We start from the raw sequence: 27820 nt of genomic DNA, 5'->3' as shown, positions 1-27820 counted from the left end.
AACTGGAAATCTTTCGCCCTGGAATCATATGTTTCTTTTGTCCGCACAACAATCCCACCAGAGCTGATGAATTAAATCTCCCAGTGAATGCTCATTTTCTTGCTTTCCCTGATGACTAAAGCATGCAGCAGACTTGCTCTCTGACAATTGCCCCTAGTAGGGCTCGGGCATTGGCTGCAGTGTTTGCAGGGTCTCTTCATCCAGCAGTACATGTCTGGGTCCCTCAGTTGCAGCAGCTTTCTCCTTTCCCTGGATTTAGAGACACCATTCAGAGCCGAGCCAGTCTTGGAGCATTAGTTCCACATAGTGGGAAGTGCACTCTGCAGACAGAAATAACTTCTTCACTCCTCCCCAGAGGATGAGTATAGTCCTCGGGAATAACCTCTGCTCAGTAGTGAATTAATAGCGGAGAAAATGGCCAGGAGCTGAAGATTGCCTTGTGCCAGATTTCTCAGCTAATCTGAACAAGTAATGGCTCTGATCCATCCGTGAAAAGGAGTTAACGAAGCAACCCACCGCCTCTCATCCCCATCTGTCCCTGTATTAAGAAAATGAAAGCAGATTAAAAGTCCATCCCCACAAATGCCATTGGTGCAAGTTAAATTGCTGACCTAGTCTATTTATTAACATCTACAAACAGATTCAGCTTCCTCCCACCTCAGACAATCAAATTTATATTGGATTATTTTTACTGGAGAGGTTGCTCTTTATCTTGGTAATTACTAGACAATTACTGTTATTTGCAAATCTCCATAAATAATGAAACAGAGAGTCCTGTGGCACCTTTAAGATGAACAGATGTGTTGGAGCATAAGCTTTTGTGGGTGAATACCCACTTCGTCAGACGCATGGTCTGCCATTAGTCTTAAAGGTGCCACAGGACTCTCTGTTGCTTTTTACAGATCCAGACTAACATGGCTACCCCTCTGATACTTGACTCTATAAATGATGATTATTTCAGTGATATGTTTTCTCACCAGCTCAAAGTTTAGTGCCAGGCAGTTCCTTTCCTTCGGTAATGCACATCCATACATCACAGAAACAGAGAGTCACCTGGAGACAAGTTCACGTTTGCACAAGTGACTGTCCTAGGAGATGCAATTGAGTGGAAAAATACAGTAGGAAAAATTTTCAGTTCTAGTTACATCATTGTAAATCTCAAGTAATTCAATGGACTTCAAAGAACTCGATTGTTTAAGCAGCAACACAAAGCTATCCCATCTCCTTCAAGGAAGGGAAATCACAATGCATGTTATTGTTCCCAATATGATTGATTTCCTTTCAAATTCAAGCTGAAAGACACTTCATAGAAGCCAGTCTGTAAATGTGAAAGTGCTTAGCTTTGCAAAATAAACACAGATCAAATGAAAAGACTTAGGTTATTATTCTGTTTGCCAAGATATGCAGATCATATTGCATTAATTTACAAACAAACAAAAAAAAAACGCCCCTCCCCCCAAAAAACAAAAACAAAAACAACAACAAAAACCCAGAAAACCACACAAAGATTATTAGTGTCCAGGAAAACACTTTAGAAATAAGTGTATGAATGCTAAACAAAAATGACATCATTACCATGTCAAAGTTACAACTTTAAATGCCAAAAAAAATCAGGAAGTGCATACGTTTACTAGGTGAACCTTAACACATTCATATTACATATTAACCTATGCATGTATCACCTAATAAGTAAAATTTCATGACTAGGTGAGGTTTTAAAATCCAGGCCTTAGTGTGTAGTGGTAATGTAGTGGCAATGTGGATGATTTAATGTTACTTGAGAACCTCTTTCCTTCTGGATTGCCTAATTTTAGTGTTTAAGGCCCTGAACCTTTAAAGACTTGTGCAAATGAATAACTTTATATGTGTGAATAGTCCTATTGGATTTGTAGGATCAGGGCATAAATTTGAAACCTTAGTATTGCATAACGTGCACTTTTGCATTCTATTTTCTATTTTTGTCTTTTTTAAGGGGAGACTAACACGCTGTCTGCATTACATCTGGGAATCTAGTTTGTAACCAGCTAGTGGCATGGGTAACTCTAAACATCATTCCATCCAATGGCACTATGCGAGCTTACACCAGCTGAGGATTTGGCTCATAGTTTGTGACCCACACCACCTGATTAAAACTAACTTAGTAAGCATGACAGGTATCAGTTTTTCACTCTTGCATTATCCTGGTCTGTAACATTTGTCTTCCTGTAATCACTTAGCAGTTCGGTACAGACAGGACCCCTATCTTTGCCTGTGTAACTAGTTTAGATCGTCTTCATTCCTCCTAGATATTTGTAAGGTAGGCATCCCAGAGTGCATTGCCCCATAAGCTATTGAAGCGGCTCTGTGTGTACATCCTCCAGGACTTCATCTCCCCGATAGCTGTACATATAGAAACGCAGTTGGTCAACGTTGTAGATTCAGATGTGCAAACATGGTTGTGATGGTAAAAAATTCCATGGTGTGGAAATAAAATGAACAATTTTCCTTTGTAAATGGTTAAAGTGACCATGCCACAAACCAGTTTAAAATCATGGTTGTCACTGTAGTGTGGATGGGCTGCTAAAACGAAATTCTACAACGATTTTTCTGTGTGCTTCTGTAGTTGCACAAGGTCTAGAGTGTATGAAGGTATGGCACTCCTCTGAGATAGCAGCACAAAACCACATATGCAACTAACAATGATGTTTTGTGTTTTTGCTACTCCAATAGTTCCCAAAACAAGTGTAATCTTACTTTATTTTTCAGTTGTTTATAATTGCATATTATAAACCCACACACATCAATTTCACCTGGAAACTATTCCTCAGTGAGGACTAGCCAGATGGATGCAGCTTTTAGAGTTCAGTTGTTTGAGTTCTCCACATGCAAAGAAGTTCCTTTTTAAAGCAGAACATTTTTTTTCCTGCTACATAATTCAAAAAAAGCTTAATGGCTTTTTCTCAAACTTTCCAAGAAATTCACCTTTGGACATAGACCAAGCTTTGAAAGTTTCAGCCCAAAATGAGAATGAGTAAATTAAGAGCATGTGAGAACAAAGGGTTAGGAAGTCTTTAAGCATTCTTAACTATAATGGTTGCTATTGACAAATGCTGATGTGGACACATAAACAAACATTCTTTAATAAAAGACCCCAACCTGCATGGTGCTCTGACCTGGATTCAGCCAAGCACTTAAATAAGTGCTTCAATTTAATACCAATGAGGCTATTCATGTACTTAAAATTAAGGCAGAGCTTAAGTATTTTGCTAGATCAGGGACAAAGTCCAGAATAAGACTATAGAACATAATTTTTCAGGATCAAAAATAGGCCAGGGTTGAGGAGGAGACAATTGTAATCACAGCGTTAGTCCTGCTTTCTTAAAATTACACGGCTAGATAATTGGTGCTTGGCAATTGCAGATCCTAGCTAGAACCCCAGGACCCATCCCTGTTGCACTGCAAGCCCATGCACTACAGTGTTGCTGGTCTTGCACTTTTATTGCAAGTCTTGCAATATTTGGGTTTTTCTTACAGCCCCACTTCCTGTAGTCACGTGAATATTGAAGAGTTGTAGCTTTTACTGTCAGAAAGGTAAGTTTCTAGTCCTCATGGCTCCAGAGAAAACCTGGAAAGAGTGAACCACAAAGGCTCAGAAACCAAAAGAAAAATGAAAAGACTCAAAATTTATTGTTTTTAAAAAAAATCTTGTGATGGTTAAACTAATCTGATTTTAGGGGGCCAGACATGATTTTTGAACACTTGGGGCTGGCAGTGCTGACCACACTACTCCAGTCCCTATAGCTCAGTTCTATGGAGGCCCAGCCCCACCATTTCATTATAAATAGATACAAATGAGAATTCAGGGCAAATTCTTCAGCTGAGGTTACAGGAGCACAACACCAACTGTTTGCTGCTTAATTTCTCCTTCCCTTCTACTGACAAAGTTTGTATAATATTCTTAGACACTGGAGAGATTTATTCCATAACAGGACAGTTTTGTCTACATCCTTACCTAGAAGCAAAATATTTAGACCTCCGGGGACTGGATAAAGAACTGTTAATATAATAGATTCCCACTTTTAGGCTACCTGTTGAAATCCTAGCCAGGCTGGTGGTGATCAAAATTTACCATTTGAAAATTGTTCACTATAGTAAATCTACATAAAAAGTAGAGATGTAGCCAAAGCTCAGATATAGGTGGAGGTGGAGTTCCAATATAGATTTAGCTCTGAATCTAAATTTCCCCAAAGTCCAGAGCTCGGGATGTTTGGATTCAGTGTCCTATTTCAGTACATCACAGGAATAAGTGTGAGCTGCCAAGTCTGTATCTAGATCCAAACTTTTTAAAGAAAGCAGGAGCAGCATTCAGATTCTGTATTCTGTACAAATGCATCCCCAATACAAAATATTTTTAGCTCACTTATCAGAGGATACATTGAAAGACTAGCAAAAATAACTAGATATTTAGCATATGGGAGAATTTCCCCCGTCAAATTATTGTGAATTGAGAAAAAAGGCAGAGTGGATTTACAGAATGCTGTAATTTTCACAACCATGAAGTTCACACTTTTTTAAATTCTCAAATTAAATACATACAATACAAAGACTACATGGGGAAGGTGGTCTGTAGACTGTTCACAAAATTAGTCCTGAGTATTAAGTACTCCAATCTCCTGGATTAAGGTATTTAATTTCATCCCAAGGTTTATAATTAAATGCCATTTAGAGAGGCTTTCTGCATATCATGCAATTTCTTTCTAGGCCTGAGACTCTAATCCATGAGCCTGCTTTTTTGCCTTTACTTTCATTATTGTCTTACATGCAATTAAACAGAAATAGTTTTAAATTTCAAAAAAATCGTACTCTAAATGTAAACAGCAAGACCATACCTCCCCACTTTTCTAACCACAGGCAGCACCTTACTGTACACCTAACATATGGTTTAACTGTTCTTTTTGTAACTTGCCTTTTTTAGAATCATAGAATATCAGGGTTGGAAGGGACCTCAGGAGATATCTAGTCCAACCCCCTGCTCAAAGCAGGACCAATCCCCAACTAAATCATCCCAGCCAGGACTTTGTCAAGCCTGACCTTAAAAACCTCTAAGGAAGGAGATTCCACCTCCTCCCTAGGTAACCCATTCCAGTGCTTCAATACCCTCCTAGTAAAAAGTGTTTCCTAATATCCAACTTAAACCTTCCCCACTGCAACTTGAGACCATTGCTCCTTGTTCTGTCATCTGCCACCACTGAGAACAGCTGAGCTCCTTCCTCTTTGGAATCCCCCTTCAGGTAGTTGAAAGCAGCTATCAAATCCCCCCTCGCTCTTCTCTTCTGCAGACTAAACAATCCCAGTTCCCTCAGCCTCTCCTCGTAAGTCTTTTGCTCCAGCTCCCTAATCATTTGTGTTTCCCTCCGCTGGATTCTTTCCAATTTTTCCACATCCTTCTTGTAGTGTGGGGCTGTCATAACTTTAGTCCCAGATTTGGACCTTAGCGTCCAAAATATGGGGGTTAGCATGAAAACCTCCAAGCTTAGTTACCAGCTTGGACCTGGTACTTGCTGCCACCACCCAAAAAATTAGAGTGTTTTGGGGCACTCTGGTCCCCCTGAAAAACCTTCCCTGGGGACCCCAAGACCCAAATCCCTTGAGTCTCACAACAAAGGGAAATAATCCTTTTTCCCTTCCCCCCTCCAGGTGCTCCTGGAGAGATACACAGACACAAGCTCTGTGAATCCAAACAGAGTGACTCCCCCTCTCCGTTCCCAGTCCTGGAAACAAAAGCACTTTCCTCTTCACCCAGAGGGAATGCAAAATCAGGCTAGCAAATCCAACACACACAGATCTCCCCCTGATTTCTTCCTCCCACCAATTCCCTGGTGAGTACAGACTCAATTTCCCTGAAATTTCCCAGAAAAGAAAACTCCAACAGGTCTCAAAAAGAAAGCTTTATATAAAAAAGAAAGAAAAATACATACAAATGGTCTCTCTGTATTAAGGTGACAAAATACAGGGTCAATTGCTTAAAAGAAATATGAATAAACAGCCTTATTCAAAAAGAATACAAATCAAAGCACTCGGGCACTTATATTCATGCAAATACCAAAGAAAAGAAACCATATAACTTACTATCTGATCTCTTTGTCTTTACACTTAGAAACAGAAGATTAGAAAGCAGAAACTACTTCTCCAAAGCTCAGAGAAAGCAGGCAGACCGACAAAAGACCTCAGACACAAAATTCCCTCCACCCAAAGTTGAAAAAATCCGGTTTCTTGATTGGTCCTCTGGTCAGGTGCTTCAGGTGAAAGAGACATTAACCCTTAGCTATCTGTTTATGCCACGGGCCCAAAACTGGACACAGTACTCCAGATGAGGCCTCACCAATGTCAAACAGAGGGGAATGATCACGTCTCTCTATCTGTTGGCAATGTCCCTACCTTTATAGCCCAAAATGCTGTTAGCCTTCTTGGCAACAAGGACACACTGTTGATTCATATCCAGCTTCTCTTCCACTGTAACCGCTAGGTCCTTTTCTGCAGAACTGCTGCCTAGCCACTTGGTCCCTAGTCTGTAGCAGCGCATAACATTCTTCCATCCTAAGTGCAGGACGTTTTTCATCAGATTTTAAATAACAAATTTAACTAAAAACAATTGTAAATGGAAAAATGTTATTGAACAGAAAAATCTCTAACTGTTAACATTTTTAAAGATGTGAGTTAAAAACTATGGATCTAATGTTGTTTGCTTGTTTGAATTTTACATTTTAAATTCTAAGAAGACTGTTGAGCATTCTGACTAAACATGGTTATTTATATTTGTGTGAGAGTCTGATTTACAAGGTTTTCATGGCATCACACTGTATATTCTGATTAACTAATAAAACAGTAAATGAATGAGTTATCTTAGGTGTCCTGTGCTAATTGTACAGCTACACAAATCAGGTACTTCAGCTTCCTTTTCTCAGCTCCATAAGCCTGCACTATATTATTCCTCTTATAAAATGTTTGTTTGACTTGAAAGAGGATAAATTGGCTAATGAAACCTAATTTGTGCATTTACATTATATTGTATCTGTACATAGCTCAGAGCCATTGTTCTCCATTCAAAATCAGATTCTCTTTTTAGTTATCCCATTAAAAATCTTGGTTTAATTCACAATTGTTATTGTTGTTATCCTTTTTTCTTGGTTATTTTATTACTTCGCTAGAGCTTGTCCACATAGGGAAATTACATTGTGTTAGAACATAACCCTGAGGAGTAGTGGTAGCTAACACAGTGTTAAACACGTTTAGCATTGTACAAGCTGGTAATGGGTAAGCAAGCTGATGTGCTCAACGTGACAGACCTTGTACACACTGAATGATCAAACATGTTTAACCTGTTCATTAGTTGCTGTTCATTAGTTGTTAGCTGTTCATCAGTTGGCCAGCTGACCACGAACAGCTAATATGTTTTTAACACAATTCTGGGATGCATTAACAGGTGTGTTGTAAACAAGACGGGAGAAGTCATTCTTCTGCTTTACTCTGCGCTGGTTAGGCCTCAGCTGGAGTATTGTGTCCAGTTCTGGGCACCGCATTTCAAGAAAGATGTGGAGAAATTGGAGAGGGTCCAGAGAAGAGCAACAAGAATGATTAAAGGTCTTGAGAACATGACCTATGAAGGAAGGTTGAAGGAATTGGGTTTGTTTAGTTTGGAAAAGAGAAGACTGAGAGGGGACATGATAGCAATTTTCAGGTATCTAAAAGGGTATCATCAGGAGGAGGGAGAAAACTTGTTCACCTTAGCCTCCAATGATAGAACAAGAAGCAATGGGCTTAAACTGCAGCAAGGGAGATTTAAGTTGGACATTAGGAAAAAGTTCCTAACTGTCAGGGTAGTTAAACACTGGAATAGATTGCCTAGGGAAGTTGTGGAATCTCCACCTCTGGAGATATTTAAGAGTAGGTTAGATAAATGTCTATTAGGGATGGTCTAGACAGTATTTGGTCCTGCCATGAGGGCAGGGGATTGGACTCGATGACCTCTCGAGGTCCCTTCCAGTCCTACAGTCTATGAGTCTATGAGTCTTTTTGTCTACACTAGGTGCTAAGTTTGTTTAACAATGGCTTAATTAACATGTCTTCGTTAAGAAGTTTTCCAAAACAACTAATTTTCCCACTGTAGCCAAGGCCTTAGCATGACTCCTAAGAGATATATTTTAACATGATGTAATTTCTCAGAATATACAAACTCCTAGTGTCCGCTGTAGAATCAAAGATTAAAGCTTTTTTCCCATCACCAAACCCCAGGCCACTTCAGCATTGCTTTTCTCTTTCTACACGTATGTACCTTATCAATATCACTTCATGATAGATTGTGGTACACACACTGAGAAGTATTTTACTCTACAAGCAGCCCTGTGGACTTCTTCGAGACCACTCATGGTGCAAAGTGCTAGTCAGGGGGAGTAGGTATATCACAATCTGCCCTTTCATTAATAGGCCACTATTAGCTGTTCACAGAATAGGTCACCACCTACACATCAATAACCTTATAGAAGGTCACCTCTACAATACATATTAGTTATTCTATATTTAAACTCAGTTTAATATGAGTAACATTGGATTCTAACAAAAAAGAGAAAAATCTGAATACTACTTCATTATGCCATGTAAAAAAAGCATAGATTTTTTTTTAATGCCCAATTCTTCTAAAAAGCTGTTGGCCCCTCCCATCAAAAATTATGGCTCAATTAGAGCAATATAAACTGTATCCCCGTCTCTCCCAAGATCAACACCAGGAAGCAGAGAGCTGTTTAGGAGATATAATCATTTGTAAGGAAATCTGTCTAACATTATTAGGGATTGTGTACTGTGGACTTTGCCTGTGTTCATAATAAAACTAGTAGATTCAATCTCCATCGAAGTATCAGAACAATCAGACCGTAAATTAGCTAAAATACATTTGACTGGATGTTTTTGTACAGATAAAGTTCTTGAAAAGCTACACAACATTTTGGGGAGGACAAACTTCAAAGGGATATAGGAACAAGTATTACAAAAGACAAGTCAGCATGGACTCTAAATAAAACCTTGCATCCACAATATGAATACACAAAACTACCAATACAGGCACCAAATGTCATACCTGGACCAAAATAAAAGAAGAAGAGTGAAAACACAACACTTCTTGCAGTCCCTAGGGGAGATATATATTCAGCATAAGCCTCAAAAGAAACCAAGACTAAAGGGTGGGTACAAGAACACATAATTTCCATGAATATGAACACTGAAAAGACTGTTATAAAATAATATGGCAGAGAATGTATGCCCATAGCTGACTGCCATGCAGATCATCCAGTGATAAGGTGGTACTGCACACTCCCATTGCTGCATTATAAGATCACTCAAGCGCTGCATGAATAATAAAAATGATACTTGTAGTTAGAGGCATCGGTGTCATGTAAATACCAAACCTGCATTGCATCACACTAAATGATAAAAAGCCAATGAGAAACCTAATAAAGATATATGGAGCATTCTGAATATCATTCTGGAACATTCTGATGGTTGTAGATACAGCTGTTTTGTGGTAAGTGTAGGTTGTAAAATATTCAGTGGGATATGATATAAGGAAACCCATTGCAAACACAGCAAAAATGCAGCACAATAAGGCATGGAAAATAAATGGATTTATAAAACGTGTCCAGCAGAAAGCACATTTTATGATAAAACAATAGAGATAATAAATGCTGCTACACCTGTCCACCTTCTAAGTTTGTCATGTTGATCTAGAAGGTTTCTCATTTCTAAATAATCCCACAGCACATTTTCGGCTATACAGAACAGAAGTTATCAACACATCACTAAGTAGAACAATTCCAAATGTCCAAGAATATATAGAATTATCAGTTATATTAGCATTACCATTTAATGTTACATCCTGAAAACTGAGAGCATCAGGCACATATTAATCAACAGAAATGTCATGCTTATTTTTCTTTCTGTTGGCAATGTTATGCAAAGGTTCTGTTAGAACTTGATTTCTAGCATCATGTACCTTTTCATCTCCACCGAAAGATCCCTGGAAAATTTATGAATCAATAATAAACATTAGCTTTTGTCTCTGTTTACTGTCTTCTTTATACCATTCAGAGAAAGAAGTTGGAAGATAATTTTATTGTTCAGTTTTCAGAGGTTTATAGGGATAATCTAACTGAGAATAATAAAAAGTTCCTAGTCCACTACTCTGATTTTTTAAAAATCTGTTAATATATTGGTCTTGAAGTGTTCCAGATGATTAGAAGATAGCTAATGTGACAATCCTGGCAATTCCAGGCTGGTAAGTCTAACTTCACTGCCAGGCAAATTGGGTGAAACTGTAGTAATGAACAGAATTATCAGACACATAGAAGAATACAATTTGTTGGGGAAGAATCAGCTTGGCTTTTGTAGAAGGAGATCGTGCCTCACCAATCAATTAGAATTCTTTGAGGAGGTCACCAAACACGTGGACAAGGGGGATACAATGGATATAGTATACGTGGACTTTCAGAAAGCCTTTGACAAGGTCCCTCACTAAAGGCTCTTAAGCAAAGTAAGTAATCATGGGATAAGAGGGAAGGCCCTCTCATGGATCAGTAATTGGTTAAAAGACAGGAAACAAAGGGTAGGAATAAATGGTCAGTTTTCAGACTGGAGAAAGGTAAATAGTGGTGCCCCCTAGGGAGTTGTCCTGGGACCAGTGCTTTTCAATATATTCATAAACGATCTGGAAAAAGCATAAATAGCGAGGTGACAAAATTTGCAGATGATACAAAACTACTCAAGATAGTTAAGTCCAAAGCAGACCGTGAAGAGTTACAAAGGGATCTAACAAAACTGGGCGACTCGGCCACAAAATGGCAGATGAAGTTCAATGTTGATAAATGCAAAGCAATGCACATTGGAAAACATAATCCCAACTATACAGACAACGTGATGGGAGTTAAATTAGCTGTTACCACTCAAGAAAGAGATCTTGGAGTTATTGTATATAGTTCTAGTTTCTCTCCTTTCATTACTAACTATATTGTTCCACAGCTGAAGGGCTTCTTTTCCTCCTGGTATACTAACATTGCTGCCTGGAAACATTTCACATTCTGTTAACTTCTTAGCAGACTTAAAACTTTTAGTATTGGGGATTTAAAATTGTAACAAGAGGGACTGTCCACAGTAGGTGGTAATCTTAATATGATTAAGATTAACGATCCACACAAAGGCACTGGGCATCATAAACACACAGAATACCATAAGCAGAGACAATCATCTTTACGTGTTCATTTTAATCACCCGTTTTAGCCAAAATGGAAGCAGAAACATGGAAACTGGTTTCTCAGTCTCACAGAGACATCCAGCCTGTACGCTGGAGCTCTGCCAGGAGTGGAAATACAATGGCAGGAAAGAGATGAGAGAAATTTTGGCAGCTGCCAGGCGAAATTAAAAAGCTCTCATAGCTTTTAATCTTCTTGCAATTGATATGGCTGTCCCAAATCATTCTGCCCATGCAGGGCCGCCCAGAGGATTCAGGAGGCCTGGGGCAAGGCGGGGGAGCTGTGGCACTTGTACTCACCCGGCAGAGGTCCGGGTCTTTATCGGCATTTTGGTGGCTGGGGGCCCTTCAGCCGCTCTGGGTCTTCGGCAGCAATAAAGGGCCTCCCCACTGCTCAAATGCCACTGAAGACCCAGATTGCTGCCGGGCCAGGGCTCATGGGGCCCCTGCAGGGCCCGGGGCAAATTACCCTACTTACCCCCCCCCCCCCGTCTGGGCTGCCCTGTGCCCTGGTCATTTTTGTTTATATCCTCCTCGTATGCGTTGATAATATTATTAACCTCCTCCCCTTAATGGTAGATTGAGCAGAGACTTCTTGCTCCGTATTTTGACCCTTCCCCTCTGTGGTAGACAGCTAATTTTTCTTCTCAGCTCTTGTGGGTGTGATAACGTCATTTGAAAGGTCCCGTTTAAAATGCATAGAAATCAGATCCCATGAGCAGTGAGGAGCAGCCTCTCCTCCTCTCCCTTGGAAACTCTAGGGCTGTGAGGAAACATAGGGTCAAGCTGGGGTCAGGAAAGGGAACTGAACTGTGTTTGACAGGATTTCCCCTCTCCTCCCCACCCACGCTTTGCCTTTCCTTCTGTGGTGGTAGAGCTTGGACATCTAATAGCCTGAGGGAGGGTTGACGTAAAAACTCCTCAGAGGCCATTAGTTCTGCTAGCCACTCTTGGCAGTGCCCCGTGCAGGGGATTGCAGAACAAAACAGGAGGGGGAGTGGAAGCGTGCTTTCCCTGAGAAGGCGGGAAGGCGAGAGGAAGTTGTTTTGGTGCCTTATCAGCTGCCCACCTAATAACGGTCGAGGTGCAAGCTACTAGGGCACAAGCCCACCAAAAACAGTCTGAGCACGAGCACCCCTCAGCGGTGGAAGATCGAATGGCTGCCCTGTTTGAGCGTAGTCTAGCATCTGTACAATGCAGAGCTGGCCAGGCTGAAGGCACTTTAAAAAGGGGAGCAACCGCACAGCTAATAAAATGTGACAATGACATTGAAACTTGCCTTTTGTATTCCATATTATTTTATTAATCAAGTCAGTCGTCACCAAGGAAGATGCTCGTAAAATATTGCCTCAGATTTAATCCTCAGTTTGGCAGCAGGTGGCTCACTACCTCCCTCAACATCAGTGCTGGCTGTTTGACTCCTTCAAGTAATTTAGGACCCTTTACCCCCAGATGAGACAGTTTGGCACCATTACAGATTACCTATAATGTTGATTTCCCCCCGGTCCCTAAACAGTGTTATGATGGGTTAGTTGCATTCTGGACTTTCACCAATGGCTTGGCTTTGCATTCCCTGCCTTTCACCAATTGAGCTGAGGCAATGCAGCTTTCATCTCTTCCTTAAAGATTAAAATAATTTAGGTTTTTAAGGCATATCAGCTTCATTGGTCTTTTAGTGAATAGTTGCTTTTTATGTGGTTAGTGAAAATACCTCCTAATGTTATTATAGCAAAGCATTACATGTTAGCAGGTCTGTCTCAAGCATCTTGCTAGTTGTAGGCAAACTAGGCAGCTGTCTAGGGTGTCAGATTCAGCCTAGGGCAGCGGGAATATCCAGCCCAAACCTGAGCAGTTCTGCAACCCAGCACGTCAGGTCACAATACCACTCACTCTAATTCGGCCAAATCAGAGTGTAACCTGGTACTTGCCTTCCCTCCCCCATTTCTACCATAACCACCAAACCATCAGAAGGCTTGACACGTTTCCTACAGAAGGTCCGGTATGCCCCCTCTGGTTGAGAAGCTCTGTTCCAGGAAGTAAGATGGGGTGGCCCACTTAAGTTTTGCTTAGCACCTCAGATTGTCTTGAACAGCCTCTGGTTCAATTTATTTAGACAGTAATGTCTACATGGGAAGGATTGCCTTTTACAGTGTGTGTGAACAGCACCCAGCACGGCAGGGTCATTTGCTTGGAAACGTTATTAGCAAAATAAATGTGGTAAAACACTGTATGCGTGATAGCTCTGCAGCCACTGGATGTGACATTTACTAAGAAAGCAACGCATGTGAAAACAGCAGTGCTGTGCTTTCTAGATGGAAGATTGAAAAATACCCCATAGGATCCTGATTTATAGGCGAGGACAGTAAGACAGCAGGGAGAATGAATCCATAATAACTGGCATAGGTACCGAAATGGTAGAACGCATCTGCTAGAAAGCAGAGGATCGGTTAGGGGTCCTCCCATCAACAAAGGCTAGATTTCAATGCTTCTAAAGTGACATTAAAGAATAAAGAAATATAAAAAACAGGAATGAAGATAGAATTAGAGGTCTGAGCCAACACGTTTACCTTGAACTCAGCGGGGCTATTGAGCATATTGACTTTCTTTTTAAAAACTCTTGCTATGCAGGAAATTTGAAGAGCTAAGAGGAACAAAAGCATGCACAACCAGATGCAGTTAAAAACTAGAGGCAGTGAGAATCTATGGGGCAATTGAGCCAGGATTTCAATGAGAGACTTTTTCAAGCTGTTAGCCTCTGATAACAGTGAGTTCAAAATTTTCTGGCAGCCGCTATTAAAATGTGGTGACATTTGAAAGGCACTCTGAACGTTTACAAAAATCAATCAAGTAGTAAATATAAGAATTCTGGGTGTATCGTCTAGCTACACCTCTACCTCAATGTAACGCTGTCCTTGGGAGCCAAAAAATCTTACTGCATTATAGGTGAAACCATGTTATATTGAACTTGCTTTGATCCACCAGAGTGCGCAGCCTCCCTCCCCCCCGGAGCACTGCTTTACTGCGTTATATCCAAATTCATTATATCGAGGTAGCGGTGTAATTGGCTTTGTGGTAAATGTTACCACTGAACTTCTCGATTTGCACAGAGAAGGTGAGTCTGTCCAGGTGCTCACGTGGAATATGGCATAAAGACTCACAGCTCTATGACAAATTTGTAATGTTAGTTTGGGGTTGTTTTAAGTCTGAGAAAATTGTCATAAAAGCTTGCACATAAATTTGTTTTGTTGATGTATAACAAATTAATAGACAAAGCTAAAATAAGCAAGAATTTTTGACACATTCCCTGTTCCAGAAATGAACCCACACAGGGTGAACAGTAATCTAAAAGTTTAATGAAAATGCTTTGGAATATGAAAGCCACTGCAGCAGAAGGCATATTATTCATTTAAACTATCCTTACAACCCATATCAAAATATACCCAGCAATCAAAACCCATTTTCACCTATAATTTTTGCACAGATTTCCTGTTTTTACTTTTAAAATGTTTATATAGTGAAAAAATACTATACACTTTCCACCAAAATGTAGGAAACTAAATAATGTACAAATCTTCACGGGATAAGAAATATTCAGGGAAGTTTCAACACTCTTATCAAAACTCAAGCTTTTACCCTGTAGTGTTAAGGGCTGTGGTGACTTCAGCTGTACTTGTAACTTTTCTGAGTTCCTTAAATGTGCTGCGGTCTGTAAGAATTCTTAACAGAAATCAAGATGCCGCTAATCAGCCTTGACATGTATTTCTTCCCCTAGAGAAGCCCACATAGTTTCTCCGAGGACCATTCCTGGGAAGAAGAAAATCTGTAGGCATGATAATAAATGGTGAAGAAGGAGTAAGGTAAAGGTCAGTCATTTCATATCAAAACTTTCCCTGTAAAATAAGATCTGAAAAGTGACAAATGTATAATGTACATATGAATGTAATTGTTACAGTGGCATCCTACTCATTTAGCAGCATGGCCACTCCATGTGTAAACTTGTGAGGTCTGCACTACTAATTAGAGCATGAGTATTTGTTGAATGAGTGGAATTCTATTTTAATACATTTTGGGACTGCCCCATGTAGCAAACACCTCATTTCTTCTTTACACAAAGAAGAAGGGAAATGTTCGTTCAACCCAAATGAAATTTCTTGGTTCAGACACTGAACCAAAAGATCAATTTTTGTTCAACCTGAGTCCCAACCACAGTACTGTCTATTGGATGAGCACTGAACCAAAGAGATGACAAGCAAAGTATTGCAATAATAAGCATGGTGCGAAGCAGTAGCCTGCTTCCTTATAGGCAGAGGGCCTCAGATCCGACAAGTAACAAAGGAATTGCTAAGATGATATTAAAAATGTTGATAAGCCTATGAAACCAAGCTGTGTTCATATGGTGACACACGCACCCCATTAAAACAAATTACGTGCTTGTTTGCACATCTCAGAATTCCGAACTCGGGAGTAGTCCTGTCTTTCAGGCTATCAGTTATGCTAATTTTCTTTGCTGTTCTTTAGAACCATGTCAGTTTTTCCATCATTTCTGCGTCTTACACAGCATCGTCTATGACAGCCTTGCAGCAAATGGACAGGAATCTTGGCTTTTCTTCTGTTTGTTTTGAGTAAAATTATGAGTCACATTAAGGGGGGAAAATAACTACAACCTTCAAAAGGGGTTGCACTGATATCTGATGCAAACAGACACTAAATATTCAGAACTGGAAAAAGCCAGTATTCATTACTGCAAGGCGCCCTCACTGTAAGGCTGGATTTGGAGGCAGGAGGGTTGGCCGGGTATTTAGTGGGAATGTTTATTAAGGAGTTCAATAAATGTTGACTTCCAAAGTGCAGAAGCTTTGTACAGTTCTGGGCCTTATGGCAAAGAGCCTTATCAACAGCAGCCTTGTGGTCTAAGTAACCAAGAAAGATGGCTTCATAAGCGACGCTTAAAGCCATTGAACAGAAATCGGAAGCCAGTAAAAGCTTCTATAGGATGCAGTTGTCTGGCTGAAACTCATGGCAGTGGCTTTCTAAGAGGGACAGCGGGTTGTTTGCTTTTCATTTCTTTTCTTCCTTGTCTGAAACTTCAACAGAAAGAATCTGTTCGCTGCTTTGTGGGGCAGGACTCATGCGAATCAAGACTGAATTATCTGAAGACTTTGAGACGATATCCTCCTTGTCAGTGTGGTCACCTGATTTGCAGGAGGCTCTAGATGAATCATGGCGGACTGGTAACTTCAGCAGAACTGGAGTCGAACTGGATTCCTGGAACACAAATAAAACAAAGTGAAAGTGATGAGGCCCTAATCTATGATTGGGACCCTTAAGCACTACCACAGTATTAGTAACATGAATTAATGTGTCTGGCAGAGAGAGAAAGGAGAATTTCAAGCCATTTTGCTGAGTCCGAATTCGTTATCAAGATTTCACCTCACTATGATGTTTTTCCTTTTGGTAGGGGAAGGTGACTAATATGCTCAAGAAACAGCTAGAGATCAAAGACTCACAGACTTTAAAGCCAGTAGGGACCATCGTGATCATCTCATCTGACCTCCTGCACATTGCAAGCCACAGAACCTCACCCACCCACTCCTGTAATGGACCCATAACCTCTGGCTGAGTTACTGACATCCTCAAATCAAGATTTAAAGACTTCAAGTTACAGAGAATTCACCATCTGCTCTAGTTCAGACCAATAAGTGGCCCCTGCTCCATGCTGCAGAGGAAGACAAAAAACATCAGGGGTGTCTGCCAATTTGACCTGTGGGAAAATTCCTTCCCGACCCCAAATATGGCAACCAGTTAGACTCTGAGCATGTTGGCGAGACCAAGCAGCCAGACACCCAGGAAAGAATTCACTGTAGTGACTCAGAACCCTCCCCATCTAGCGTCCCACCTCCAACCGTTGCAGATATTTGCTACCAGGAGTCACAGATGGGCCACATGGCATTGCATGCAGTCTCCTCATACCATCCCTACCATAAACTTATCAAGATCAGTCTTGAAACCATTAAGGTTTTCTGTCCCCTCTGATCCTTTTGGGGGGCTTCTTCTAGAATGTCACTCCTCAGCCGGTTGGAAACCTTTGTCTAATTTCAAGCCTAAACTTGTTGATGGCCAGTTTATATCCATTTGTTCATGTGCCAACATTGGCACTTAACTTAAATAACTCCTCTCCCTCCCAAGTTTTATTCTCTCTGATGTATTTACAGTGAGCAATCATATCTCCCCTTGGCCTTTGTTTAGTTAGGCTAAATGAGCCAAGCGCCTTAAATGACCTCTTGTAAGGTAGGTTTTCCATTCCTTGAATCATCCTAGTAGCCCTTTTCTGCACCTGTTCCAGTTTGAATTCATCCTTCTTAAACATGGGAAGCCAGAATTGCATACAATACTCCAGAGAGGTCTCATCTGTGCCTTGTATGATGGTAATAACACTTCCCTATCTCCACTGGAAATGCCTTGCCTGATGCATCCTTGGATTGCATTAGCTTTTTTCATGGTCACATCATATTGGTTGCTCATAGTCATCCTCTGTATTGACCAATACACCCAGGTCTTTCTTCTCTGTTGCTTACAACTGATATGTCCCCAATTTATAGCAAAAAATCTTGTTGTTAATCCCTAAATGTATGACCTTTCACATTGCACTATTAAATTTCATCACATTTCTGTTACTCCAATTTTCAAGGTCATCCCGATTATTTTGTAAGATATTCTGGTCCTCCTCCATATTGGCAATACCTTCCACCTTTATGTCATCTGCAAATTTTGTTAGACCACTCCTGTTTTTTGTGCAAGGTCATAATGAAAATGTGAAATAAGATTGGTCCCAAGACTGATCCCTGAGGAACTCCACTAGTAACCTCCCTCCAGCCTGATAGTTCACCTTTCAGTTTGACCCACTGTAGATTTCCCTTTAACCAGTTCCTTACCCACCTTTCAATTTTCACATTATTAATTAAATTGGAGAAGATGAGGGTTAATTTCCCATGTGGAACTGTATCAGATGCCTTACTGAAATCCAGAAAGATCTACTTAATTTCATTTGTCTAAAAAAATCAGTTATCTTCTCAAAGAAAGAGATCAGGTTGATATGGCACCTTTTGATAAATCACGTTGTATTTTATCCAAATTATCATTTACCTTTATGTCCTTCACTACTTTTTTTTTTCTTCAAAATCTGTTCAAGAGCTTGCATACAATTGAGGTCAAACTAACGGGCCTGTAGTTTCCTGGATCACCTTTTTTCCTTTCTTAACAATAAGTACTATATTAGAGTATGAACCAAAGGGTATGAACCCTGAGTTTACAGATTAATTAAAAATCCTTGATATTGGGCTTGCAATTTTGTGTCCAGTTCCTAATGAAGAAGGACAAAGACCTACCTGTGTTAATGTGGGTTATGAATGGAATGCCTTAAATACAATTCATTCTCCATTACTATCCAGAATGTGTTGTGTATGTCAGCATCTATATTCTCTGCCACTTTTAACTATTCTTTAATTCTTGTTACAGCATTTAAGTGTATGAAGCCTTCTTATTCTTTTACGAAGGACGCTAGAAATATATATCATTGTTCTATGTGTCTTTCTAAATACGTATACAGCCCTCTTTACCATGGTACCTTAACACTACTACTAAGCAAAGACTTTCAGTTATGATACTGTCTGTATAACATAGTGATTATAATACATAGGTATATCTAATTAATAAAAGCACAGTCCTTTAGTATATTCATATTAAGGCTTTTACTTTCTTAAATTCAGCAAATCATATGCAGATAGAATCACTACTGAATACTGGAGCATGACTTCTGCTACAGTCACACGGCTACAAAGCTGGACAAATATACTTCCCTGTGGATGCTGGATGTCTGGCTGTGTACTTGTCTGTCACTTTAACATAATATGGATTGGCTCTATGAATGTTACACAGTAGAGTGGTGTGTGATGTGGATATATGTCCACTGCAGACTAGAATGAGACCTAAATTTTTCACATTATTAGGATCTCCTCAATTGAAAAGCTAATGTGTTCTTCTACTAGGCCACAGATCAAGTTCATACATTAGCCCACTGGATTACAACGCCTTTCTGCAAGGGTTTCCTCAATCCATCTAGGACCACTTTGCCATTTATTCCATATTGCTCTCAAACTTAGTCTGACATCATATGAAATGAGTTGGTTATCTCAGCTGATTTTTTTATGGACAAATTTCTGTCCAAGATTGTCACCAGTTGGCACCCTCGTAGATAGTCCAAGCAGAAAAGTGAAAGAAAGAGTGAGTGTGTAGATTGTGATCAACAAATTGTTCACTATTGTTCAGCTGAAATATAGACTCCCCGCTGTTTCTTGTTAAGTCTCCATGAACAGTGTTGCAAGATGATAGTTTCATTGTGAAAGAACAAAAACTCCAGTCCTTTGTCCTTACCTCCATAACTTGCATTGCTTTCAGCTCTCTCAGTTTCCATCTGATATGGGCAAATTTTCCTCTGCCTCCCATCTTTCCTGCAGCTGCCAGGGCAGCTTGAAAGAGTTTAGGTGTCCCAGGTCTTGGAGGAATGATAAGCACATCTTTTGGCATGCCCTTTTCTTCTTTGGGTTTACTGTTGTTTTTCAGCATTTTCCTAGAATAAGAAAGAGACTAATTTTGTCCAGAGACGTGCAGTGTTGGATTAATTTTCTAACACAGACAGTTCAAGTTTTGCAGCCGTTAAAGGCACTCTCAACACATTAGACTTGGTTGCAGAGTGGAGCTGGGAAAATTGTGGGGAAAAAATTCCCGTGATTGTTTAAAAAAAAAATTTACGAGTATGAAAATGAAATTCAACAAAGACAAATGTAAGGTGCAACATTTAGGGAAGAAAAACCAAATGCACAAATACAGAATGGGGAGTAACTGGCGTGGCAGCGGCACTGCTGAGGAAGATCTGGGAGCTGTGGTGGATCACACCCTCAGCATGAGTCAGCAGTGTGATGCTGTTGAAAAAAAGCAAATGCACTTTTGGGTTGCATTAACAGAGACACAGCATGCAAGTCACAGGAGGTGATAATACTGCTCTACTCAGCGCTGGTTAGGCCTCAGCTAGAATACGGTGTCCAATTTTGGTCACCAATGTATAGAAAGGAACTAGAAAGGATCCTCAGGTGAGCGACAAAAAGTTAATCAAAGGAGTGGAATGCAGCCTCGTGAGCAAAGGCTGAAGGAACTGGGTGTGTTTAGTTTGGAGAAGAGGAGATTAAGGGGGGATATGACAAAGTTCTTCAAATCCTTGAAAGGCTGCCATAAAAAAGATGGAAAAAATTGTTCTCTCGTGTCACGGAGGGCAGGACAAAAGGCTTCAAACTGCAGCCTTGCAGATTTGGTTTACATCTCAGGGAAAACTTCCTAACTGTAAAACCAGCAGGACAGTGGAACAAACTGCCTAGGGAAGTCATGGAATCTCTTTCACTGGAGGTTTTCAAAAAGAGGCTGGAGGGCCACCTGCCTTGGATGGTTCAGACACAACAAATCCTGCATCTTTGCAGTGGGTGAGACTGGATGATCCTGGCAGTCCCTTCTAACCCTGTGGTTCTATGATTCGATGAGTCTGCTTTGGTTATGTTTGTTCCCATGTTGCATTCACAGTTCCTGTGTACATTGGAGTGATGAAGTTTGACAGGTACAAATGTGTGCAGAGAACAAATTTAGTCACATGCATTATTCTCTGCAGAAGCCAATTGTAAATGTGCATGCACAAATACATACATTTCAGAGCCGTGTTATAGCTACATTCACATGTAACTATGTCCACGTCACCTGCACTTTGCCCATCTACCCATGTCCCTCGGTCTACTTCTAACATTCTAGCCTGGCAGCTAGGTAATAGTAGAATTCCAAACCTCTGTGCTGCTGTGTTGAATAGAATGAAAATTAATTATTGAGATTAAATTACTAGAGGGGAAAATTTAGGCTGAATATCTAGGAATAATTTTTCACAGGGTGTGGTAGCAGCCACATTGCTTGACACATTTAAACGTAGACACAAGTAAACAGGGAATAATTCTGCAATGCCAGAGGGATAAACTAGAGGCCCCTAATTAGTCTTTTCCATTCCTGAAGTGCAGATGATGTCCTGACAAGCCTAGGATGAAAAACGGCAATAAATGAGGAAAGGAAATTACTAGCACTGTCCTCAGCAAAACTGACGAAGAAATACATCTTAAACTACAGCTGGGATTTGTAGTAGTCAGAATGTAATTACTGAAGACTCAGCTGTGACACCATCCCCAAGGAAAGATAGTTACACTGCTCATGAGCGGGACAGGAACCAGTCTGTGATTCTGTGTCACAGACTAGCTCCCCGCTCTTGCTCCAAGAGGTGGTGAGGATAATCTGCTTCACCTCTATACCTAGTTCAGATTACTTGCCTTGACACGTTGGCTCAGCTGTACTGGCTAGTGCATGAGTGGGGGGGTGGGGAGCCAAGGCACTGCTCACTCCCCAGTATCCAGGGCCGGCTTCAAGTTTTTTGCTGCCCCAAGCAAAAAATTTTTCTTGCGCCCCCCGCCAGCCCTGCCCCAACTCTACCCCTTCCCCACCCCATTCCACCCCTTCCCCAAATCCCCAGCCCTGCCTCCTCCCCCGGGCATGCCACATTTCCCTTCCTATCCCTTCCTCCCAGGCAAACCTGGGAGGGAGGGGGAGAAGAGGAGTGGTGGCGTGCTCAAGGGAGGAGGAGGAGGTGAGGTGGGGGGGTTCCTTTGCCCCACCCGGTTACTTCCTGTGGCCCTCTCCACGCCCCCCATGGCCGCACCTCACCCCTACTCCACCTGCTCCCCTGAGTGTGCCACCGCCGCTCCACTTCTCCCCCCTCCCTCTCAGGCTTGCTGCAAAACAGCTGATTCGCACGGCAAGCCGGCGAGAGAGGGGAGAGAAGCAGAGTGGTGGTGCACTCAGGGGAGCAGATGGCAGTGGAGCAGAGCTGAGCTGGGGGAGAACAGTTCCTCTGCCCCCCCCCGGGTTACTTCCTGAGGCCCTCCCCACGCCCCCCACCACCGCAGCTCACCTCTGCTCAGGGCCAGCTCTCGGCTTTTTGCACCCCAAGCAAAAAAAAAAACAAAATAGAAGGAGCCGGAATGCTGCCCCTTGGAAAGTGCCACCCCAAGCACATGCTTGGAGCGCCGGTGCTAAAGCTGGCCCTGCCAGTATCGTAAGTGTGAAACAGGAAATAGAGGCTGCTCACTCTCTGTGTTGCTACTTGTGATTTGGGTTGTATATGTAGGAGAGCAACATGATTCCTAAAGTTTCTGCTTCAGCTAGTGTCACAGTGTGGCCCTTACACTGCAATTTGATCAAGGCAGATAAATTAAATTTTCTTGTGAAAAGTGCCATGGAAGTTTGAAAATGACAACAAATTTTAGGACTTCAGTTTAACATCCCATCTGCAGAACACCAATTACAACAGCACCAATGCTGACTCAAAGGGAAGAGCACCATCTGCTGAAACATCAACGATTCCTGTGGCACCTACGTTTTTCATCTCTCTCCAAGTCCTGATCAGGCTCAAGTCTGCTTCATTTATGAGAACTGATATAACTGAGGCCCAAAAAGAAAATGCATGTACAGTCTGGTGTGCTCAGCACTGAACATTTTCCCTTAATGCTTTGGGTGTAATTCCTCCATTGTGCAACCCCAAAGATCACCTGTTCTTTCAGACTTTGAAAACTATATCAGCATGTTTATGATAAATGACATTTTAGGAACATCCTGTCACTCACCTAGCCTTCTTACGCAGCAGCTTCTGAGATTCTGGATAATGCACCAAAATTTCATTCAAGTCCTTCTTCTCCAAGATGAAAAGGTTAGTAAATCCATGAGCCACAACATTTGCTGTGCGACGATTTCCACCTCCCACCGCCAACAAGCTAATTAAAATACCAAGAAATGTTAAAACTATTGTAGGTAGGGCCAGTTCAGTTTTTATCATTTAAAATCTGAGCTTTCACATGGTTTGATCGCAGAGTTTGCTTCAGGAGACGTGTCACCGGTGTACTTGGAGCTCAACTTTTGCCAGCTGTGACATTTTATGCATCTAACATTTTAAGTGTTTTGGTGATACACTGGTATGAAAGTCACTATATAAAAATGATTTCATTGTAGTTATTTTATAATATTGCTCTTTAAAACTAGCTTAATATAGACAGAAAAGTACCCACCACCAGCATGTTACAAATCACTTCTGTACTCTGGGCAGCTATGCACAAGTGTTGGATATTAACAATAGTAGTGACAGTCGTTTACATACTACCTTAGTAACCAACTTTATGTAGGATAACCAGGTCAGCATTTTAGTTCCACCCTTCTTCATTACCACTGCAGAGTATGTAGATCATGGCCAGTAGAGATGCATAGATCTTTTTTAACGATAATATTTTGTTTTCATGTTTGTATCTCAAGCTCTTGTTTCTGCTTTGGGGTCGGAGGACCTGAACAGCCAGCCTAGCTCACTATAAATATGTTCTCTCCCTGACAACGATGAGTTATTTTCACTGTGCTTTGATTTCACTCATTCTCACTCACATGGATTCCCTACCTGAAACCATATCCGCCCAGGACAAATGGCCTAGAACAGGAAGCTTGCAATGATTTCCTTCTGAGTGATTTGTGATTGTGATTTCTTATTGAGTGATTTGTTTTTATCCAGGGGGACTCTGCATATCCTTGTTGCTGGCCTGTGGTAACCCCATTTTTATCTATTTCCGACCATATTGTGGTCAGCCATCTTTTCAGCTGAGAAGCACTGCAGAGGACTCTTGTCAATGCTGTTTAATCAGCCAGGATGGTTGTTGATGACCAACATGTGTCATTCCCTTTTTCCCTTTTTATCTTCTCCAAGAGAGTTGCCTTTGCAACTATCACTAGACAACCATGTCAGTTCATATTGTGCAGACTTACATAGAATGGAGTCAGGGAGACCATGACAGTTAGAAAGTTTAAAATTAAAAAGTGGAATTTATTTGTGTTAACAGATCTCAGTGTTAAATTGTGACCCCTTTAATGATAACAAGCAAACAGGTCTTAACAATGGATGCTCCTTTCCAGATCTGATTTCCAAATTTTTGTTTTTCTCCATCTCTGCCTTATTTTCCCAACTTCCTTCTAATCTTAGTCTTAATCTTACACTTCATTCTCCGAATTCCCCACCAATCGTCTCTCTGACCTTATTTCTCCAAACACAGATCCAGCTTTCAGTGTCACAAGCACAGTTTTGCCATCAGGTCCTCCAAGCACCTGCACCTGTCCAGCTTGTATAATGTACATCTCTCGGCCAATTTCCCCCTGAAACAAAGATTAGAACAACTTGTAGGGTGTGCACCGGTCATCCTGCTGGAACCCAGAAAGAGGAGAAGAAAAAATATGGAAAATGTACAGAGACCCTGATGCTCCAAGTTAAACTATTCAATTACTTCACTGATGTTGTTTTATTCTGTCTCATAAAGATATTTTCATAGCTTTCCACTTGCCGCTCATGAATGCTGGAGGTTCCAAAACGGGAATAGGTTTTATCATCTTTTTTTTTTAAACAAATGCTTCTCAACATGTTTTCTAAATATTCTTCCCTTTTGTTGTTGTTTTACCCTGCATATTCTCAGTGGTTATTGTTTAATGAGCACTCACAGCTGCTTTCCCCCCTGTATTTTTTCCAATTGGTGTTAGTGCCGTGCACATTGAAATCAGCAGAGGTCACTCTTTGCACAATATGATAAGTGACACAGAGCACATTTTTGCTTTGAATCTCTCCTGTACAACTTAATCAGTTCCTAGTGTGTCAGTGGCTCTTCTCCTTGCTTCAAGTAGCTCTCAGGAAGTGCAGCACTGGAGGTGAAACACGTGGTGGCCAAAAGGGGCTATAGTGTTCTGGGAACTGTTGTGGCTCCCGGCATAACCGAGATGCTGCCTTACTTTACAGCAGCCCTGGATGACTGCCTGTGGGCTGCTCTACAGCTCGGAATAGCTGGAACACTTTGCGCTCCATCTACTCTCACTCTTGTCCCCAACATCCACGGTCTCAGTATACACCTGCTCAAGAGGCTGCACAGGAGGGTAGTGTGAAGCTGCATAAGCCAGCCTTAAGCTACTTCTGCACCAGGGGAATTCCCCAGGAGACCTTTATGATCTCTTTATGCCTCTGGGTGACTGTAGTGTCAACCACAGTATGGTCCTATCTCTCAGTTAACCTGGTGTATCTCCTTGCCAAACGCACTGGTCAACGAAATCCATATAATTCCGGCAACGAGCTTCCACTTCTGGCCCTGCCTCTTCCCCACCACATATAAAGCATCACTTTATTCCAAGTCTCTACAGAGAATTTATGTAAAGAAAATGCTTGTTACCTTCTTACACACATAATCATTAGGTAAGTAAACAACAGATCGGAGCCTCTTCAACATGTCGAAAATCATCTGCCGGTCACAGCCCTGAACCCAAAAGAGGAAGTGGAATTACTTAATTTGTAGGAGCCTCTCAGGAGTCAAGTAACGTACGATCTAAGAAGGTAGACAGTACCTGAAAGAGTGCCACCTTGCTGACTATGTTGTAGTTCACATCAATAGCAATATCCAGCCTCATCTTGTCTGGCAGCTGCACCATCAGCTCTGATTCATCTGTTAAAAGGGGAAACAAAACAAAGAACTGGCTACTTACAGAAATGTACCCAGCTTTCCAATATGGAGCTCAGTAGCAAGTCAGCGAAGATCGTGGTTTTCCATAACGGGATGAGTTAGCAGGAAAGACAGGTTTTTCCTACACAGGAAATTGTGATTTGAGCAACAATCTCAATTCAACTAACTTCATCTATAGACTGGGAGTTGCAATCTTGGAATGTGCTGTGGTATGATCATGCTAGTTCACTAACAGGCTAGGAATTAGAATCCTGGTACTAGTATAGTGAACAGTATAGAAATAGGGTAAAACAAGGAAGAAATATAGGGGAATAAGTAAAATGAGAAAGGAAAAAAAATCCCACAAAATCCTTATGGTTAGTGCCCTAACGCTGTGCTGCCGAGGGCCTTGCAAAATGACTGCAGTGACTTTCCAAAACTCAGCAGTGCCCCTTTGGGTTTAATTGAAAAATCTCAGTGTAATTAACTGTGGAGGAGGGAGACTAGACAGAATGACACATATCTCTTGCTCTAGACTAGGGGTTCTCACAACAAATTGTTGGTGGCCTCAGAGTGAGGCAACCAACTCTTGCTGGTGGCCGCTATGACACTTTTTCCTAAAATATTTAACTGTAGGAAAAACAAATAAATATGCACATATACTTGTCCAAATCATAGTAATTTATTTATGTAGGGTTTTTTGCAGATTCAGTAATAAAAATAATGGACAGTTGTGTCTTGTCTTTACTGGAAACACAAATAAGGTGCTTTGCATGTTCTTGTCTTTTGTTATTGTTTCTTTTGCTTTTTTGGTTTTTTGGGTTTTTTTTAGATTTGCTAGCAAGTAAGTTTGCTTCTGTGACATTTGTATGTTTGCTAATATCACTTTTCACAGCAGCAGACTTGCTAGCTAGCTTGGAGGCAGTGAAATATGATATTAACAAACATACAAATATCACTTTTCACAGCAGATTTATTCAAGCGTGGCAAGCCAGGGGACAAATTAAGCCTTGGTCAGATGGGAGGGTGGGGGCCAAGGTGATAATGTGGATAGGTGAGGGACCGGAGGATAGAGCCTGCCAGGCCCTGCGGCTGGGGGGCAGAGCCCGTGGCCGGAACCTGCCACCACACAGCCAGAGCCCATGTCCAGAGCCTGCTGCTATATGGCCAGATCCTGCCTCCTGCCGCCTCAGCGCTAAAGCCAGAAGCCTGAGCTTCACCACCCGTGGGAAGGTGAAGAACTCACACCATCTGTCTGCTCCTCCAGCATTTGTGCTTCCAGAGGGCGTTATGGCCCAACCCCTCTGGGCGGCCCAGTCACTGCCCAGGAGGCTGTGGCCGCAAGAAAACCCTTGGTGGCCGCATGCGGCCACAGTGGCCACATTTGAGAAACACCGCTCTAGACCATCTGCAATTGACACTGATAACCAGTTCACAAAATGTTGTAAGCTGCAAGCTTCCACTGATGTTCATAGGCCAAGGTAAAAATATCAGAAAGACATGAACTTAAAGTATTAATAAAGACAGTAACCTAAATATAGCTAATTCTTACCTAACATGCCTTGTGAATGCCAAGTGTATTCATACCATGTTTTGACCCGATTCTGAACGGATCTGGGGATTTTGTAGAAATTCATGTATTTAATGGTACTGTCCATGCAATTCCGATAATAAGTTTGTCCTGCTGTAGCAGCGCCAACTACATCTCTCATCTGAGTTGGAGGAGGGAAAAGAACAAAATTAAAGGAAATAGTTTATTCATCATTCCTTATAGTTGTTAAGTATCCAAAAGACTATTAACAACTAGCTTCTTGGACTGAACATACATTGTGTATCACAACAGAGGATCTGCATCCTCAGACTCACAAAACCATTGGCATGCAGCAGGTCAGGAGCCCCTCCATAT

The 27820-nt window shown here is 41.3% G+C and overlaps 1 protein-coding gene across 1 annotated transcript in view; it reads right to left on the bottom strand.

Annotated features, from left to right (window-relative positions):
• Positions 1-14603: 14603 nt before the first annotated feature.
• LOC115660442 (cyclic nucleotide-gated cation channel beta-1-like) overlaps positions 14604-27820 on the bottom strand; it is a 45049-nt gene continuing 31832 nt past the window's right edge. Inside the window, exons 13-19 of the mRNA XM_030581888.1 lie at positions 27467-27626; positions 25820-25917; positions 25648-25731; positions 24474-24592; positions 23032-23178; positions 19703-19898; positions 14604-16537 (exon numbers count right to left, since the gene is read on the bottom strand). Of these exons, the coding sequence (XP_030437748.1) occupies positions 16331-16537; positions 19703-19898; positions 23032-23178; positions 24474-24592; positions 25648-25731; positions 25820-25917; positions 27467-27626 (1011 nt within the window). The 3' untranslated portion in view covers positions 14604-16330. The remainder of the gene's footprint in view (positions 16538-19702; positions 19899-23031; positions 23179-24473; positions 24593-25647; positions 25732-25819; positions 25918-27466; positions 27627-27820) is intronic.

The sequence above is a fragment of the Gopherus evgoodei genome, chromosome 12, assembly GCF_007399415.2.
Source record: "Gopherus evgoodei ecotype Sinaloan lineage chromosome 12, rGopEvg1_v1.p, whole genome shotgun sequence".
NCBI classification, from domain to species: Eukaryota; Metazoa; Chordata; order Testudines; family Testudinidae; genus Gopherus; species Gopherus evgoodei.
This window is presented reverse-complemented; position numbering and strand designations above follow the sequence as displayed.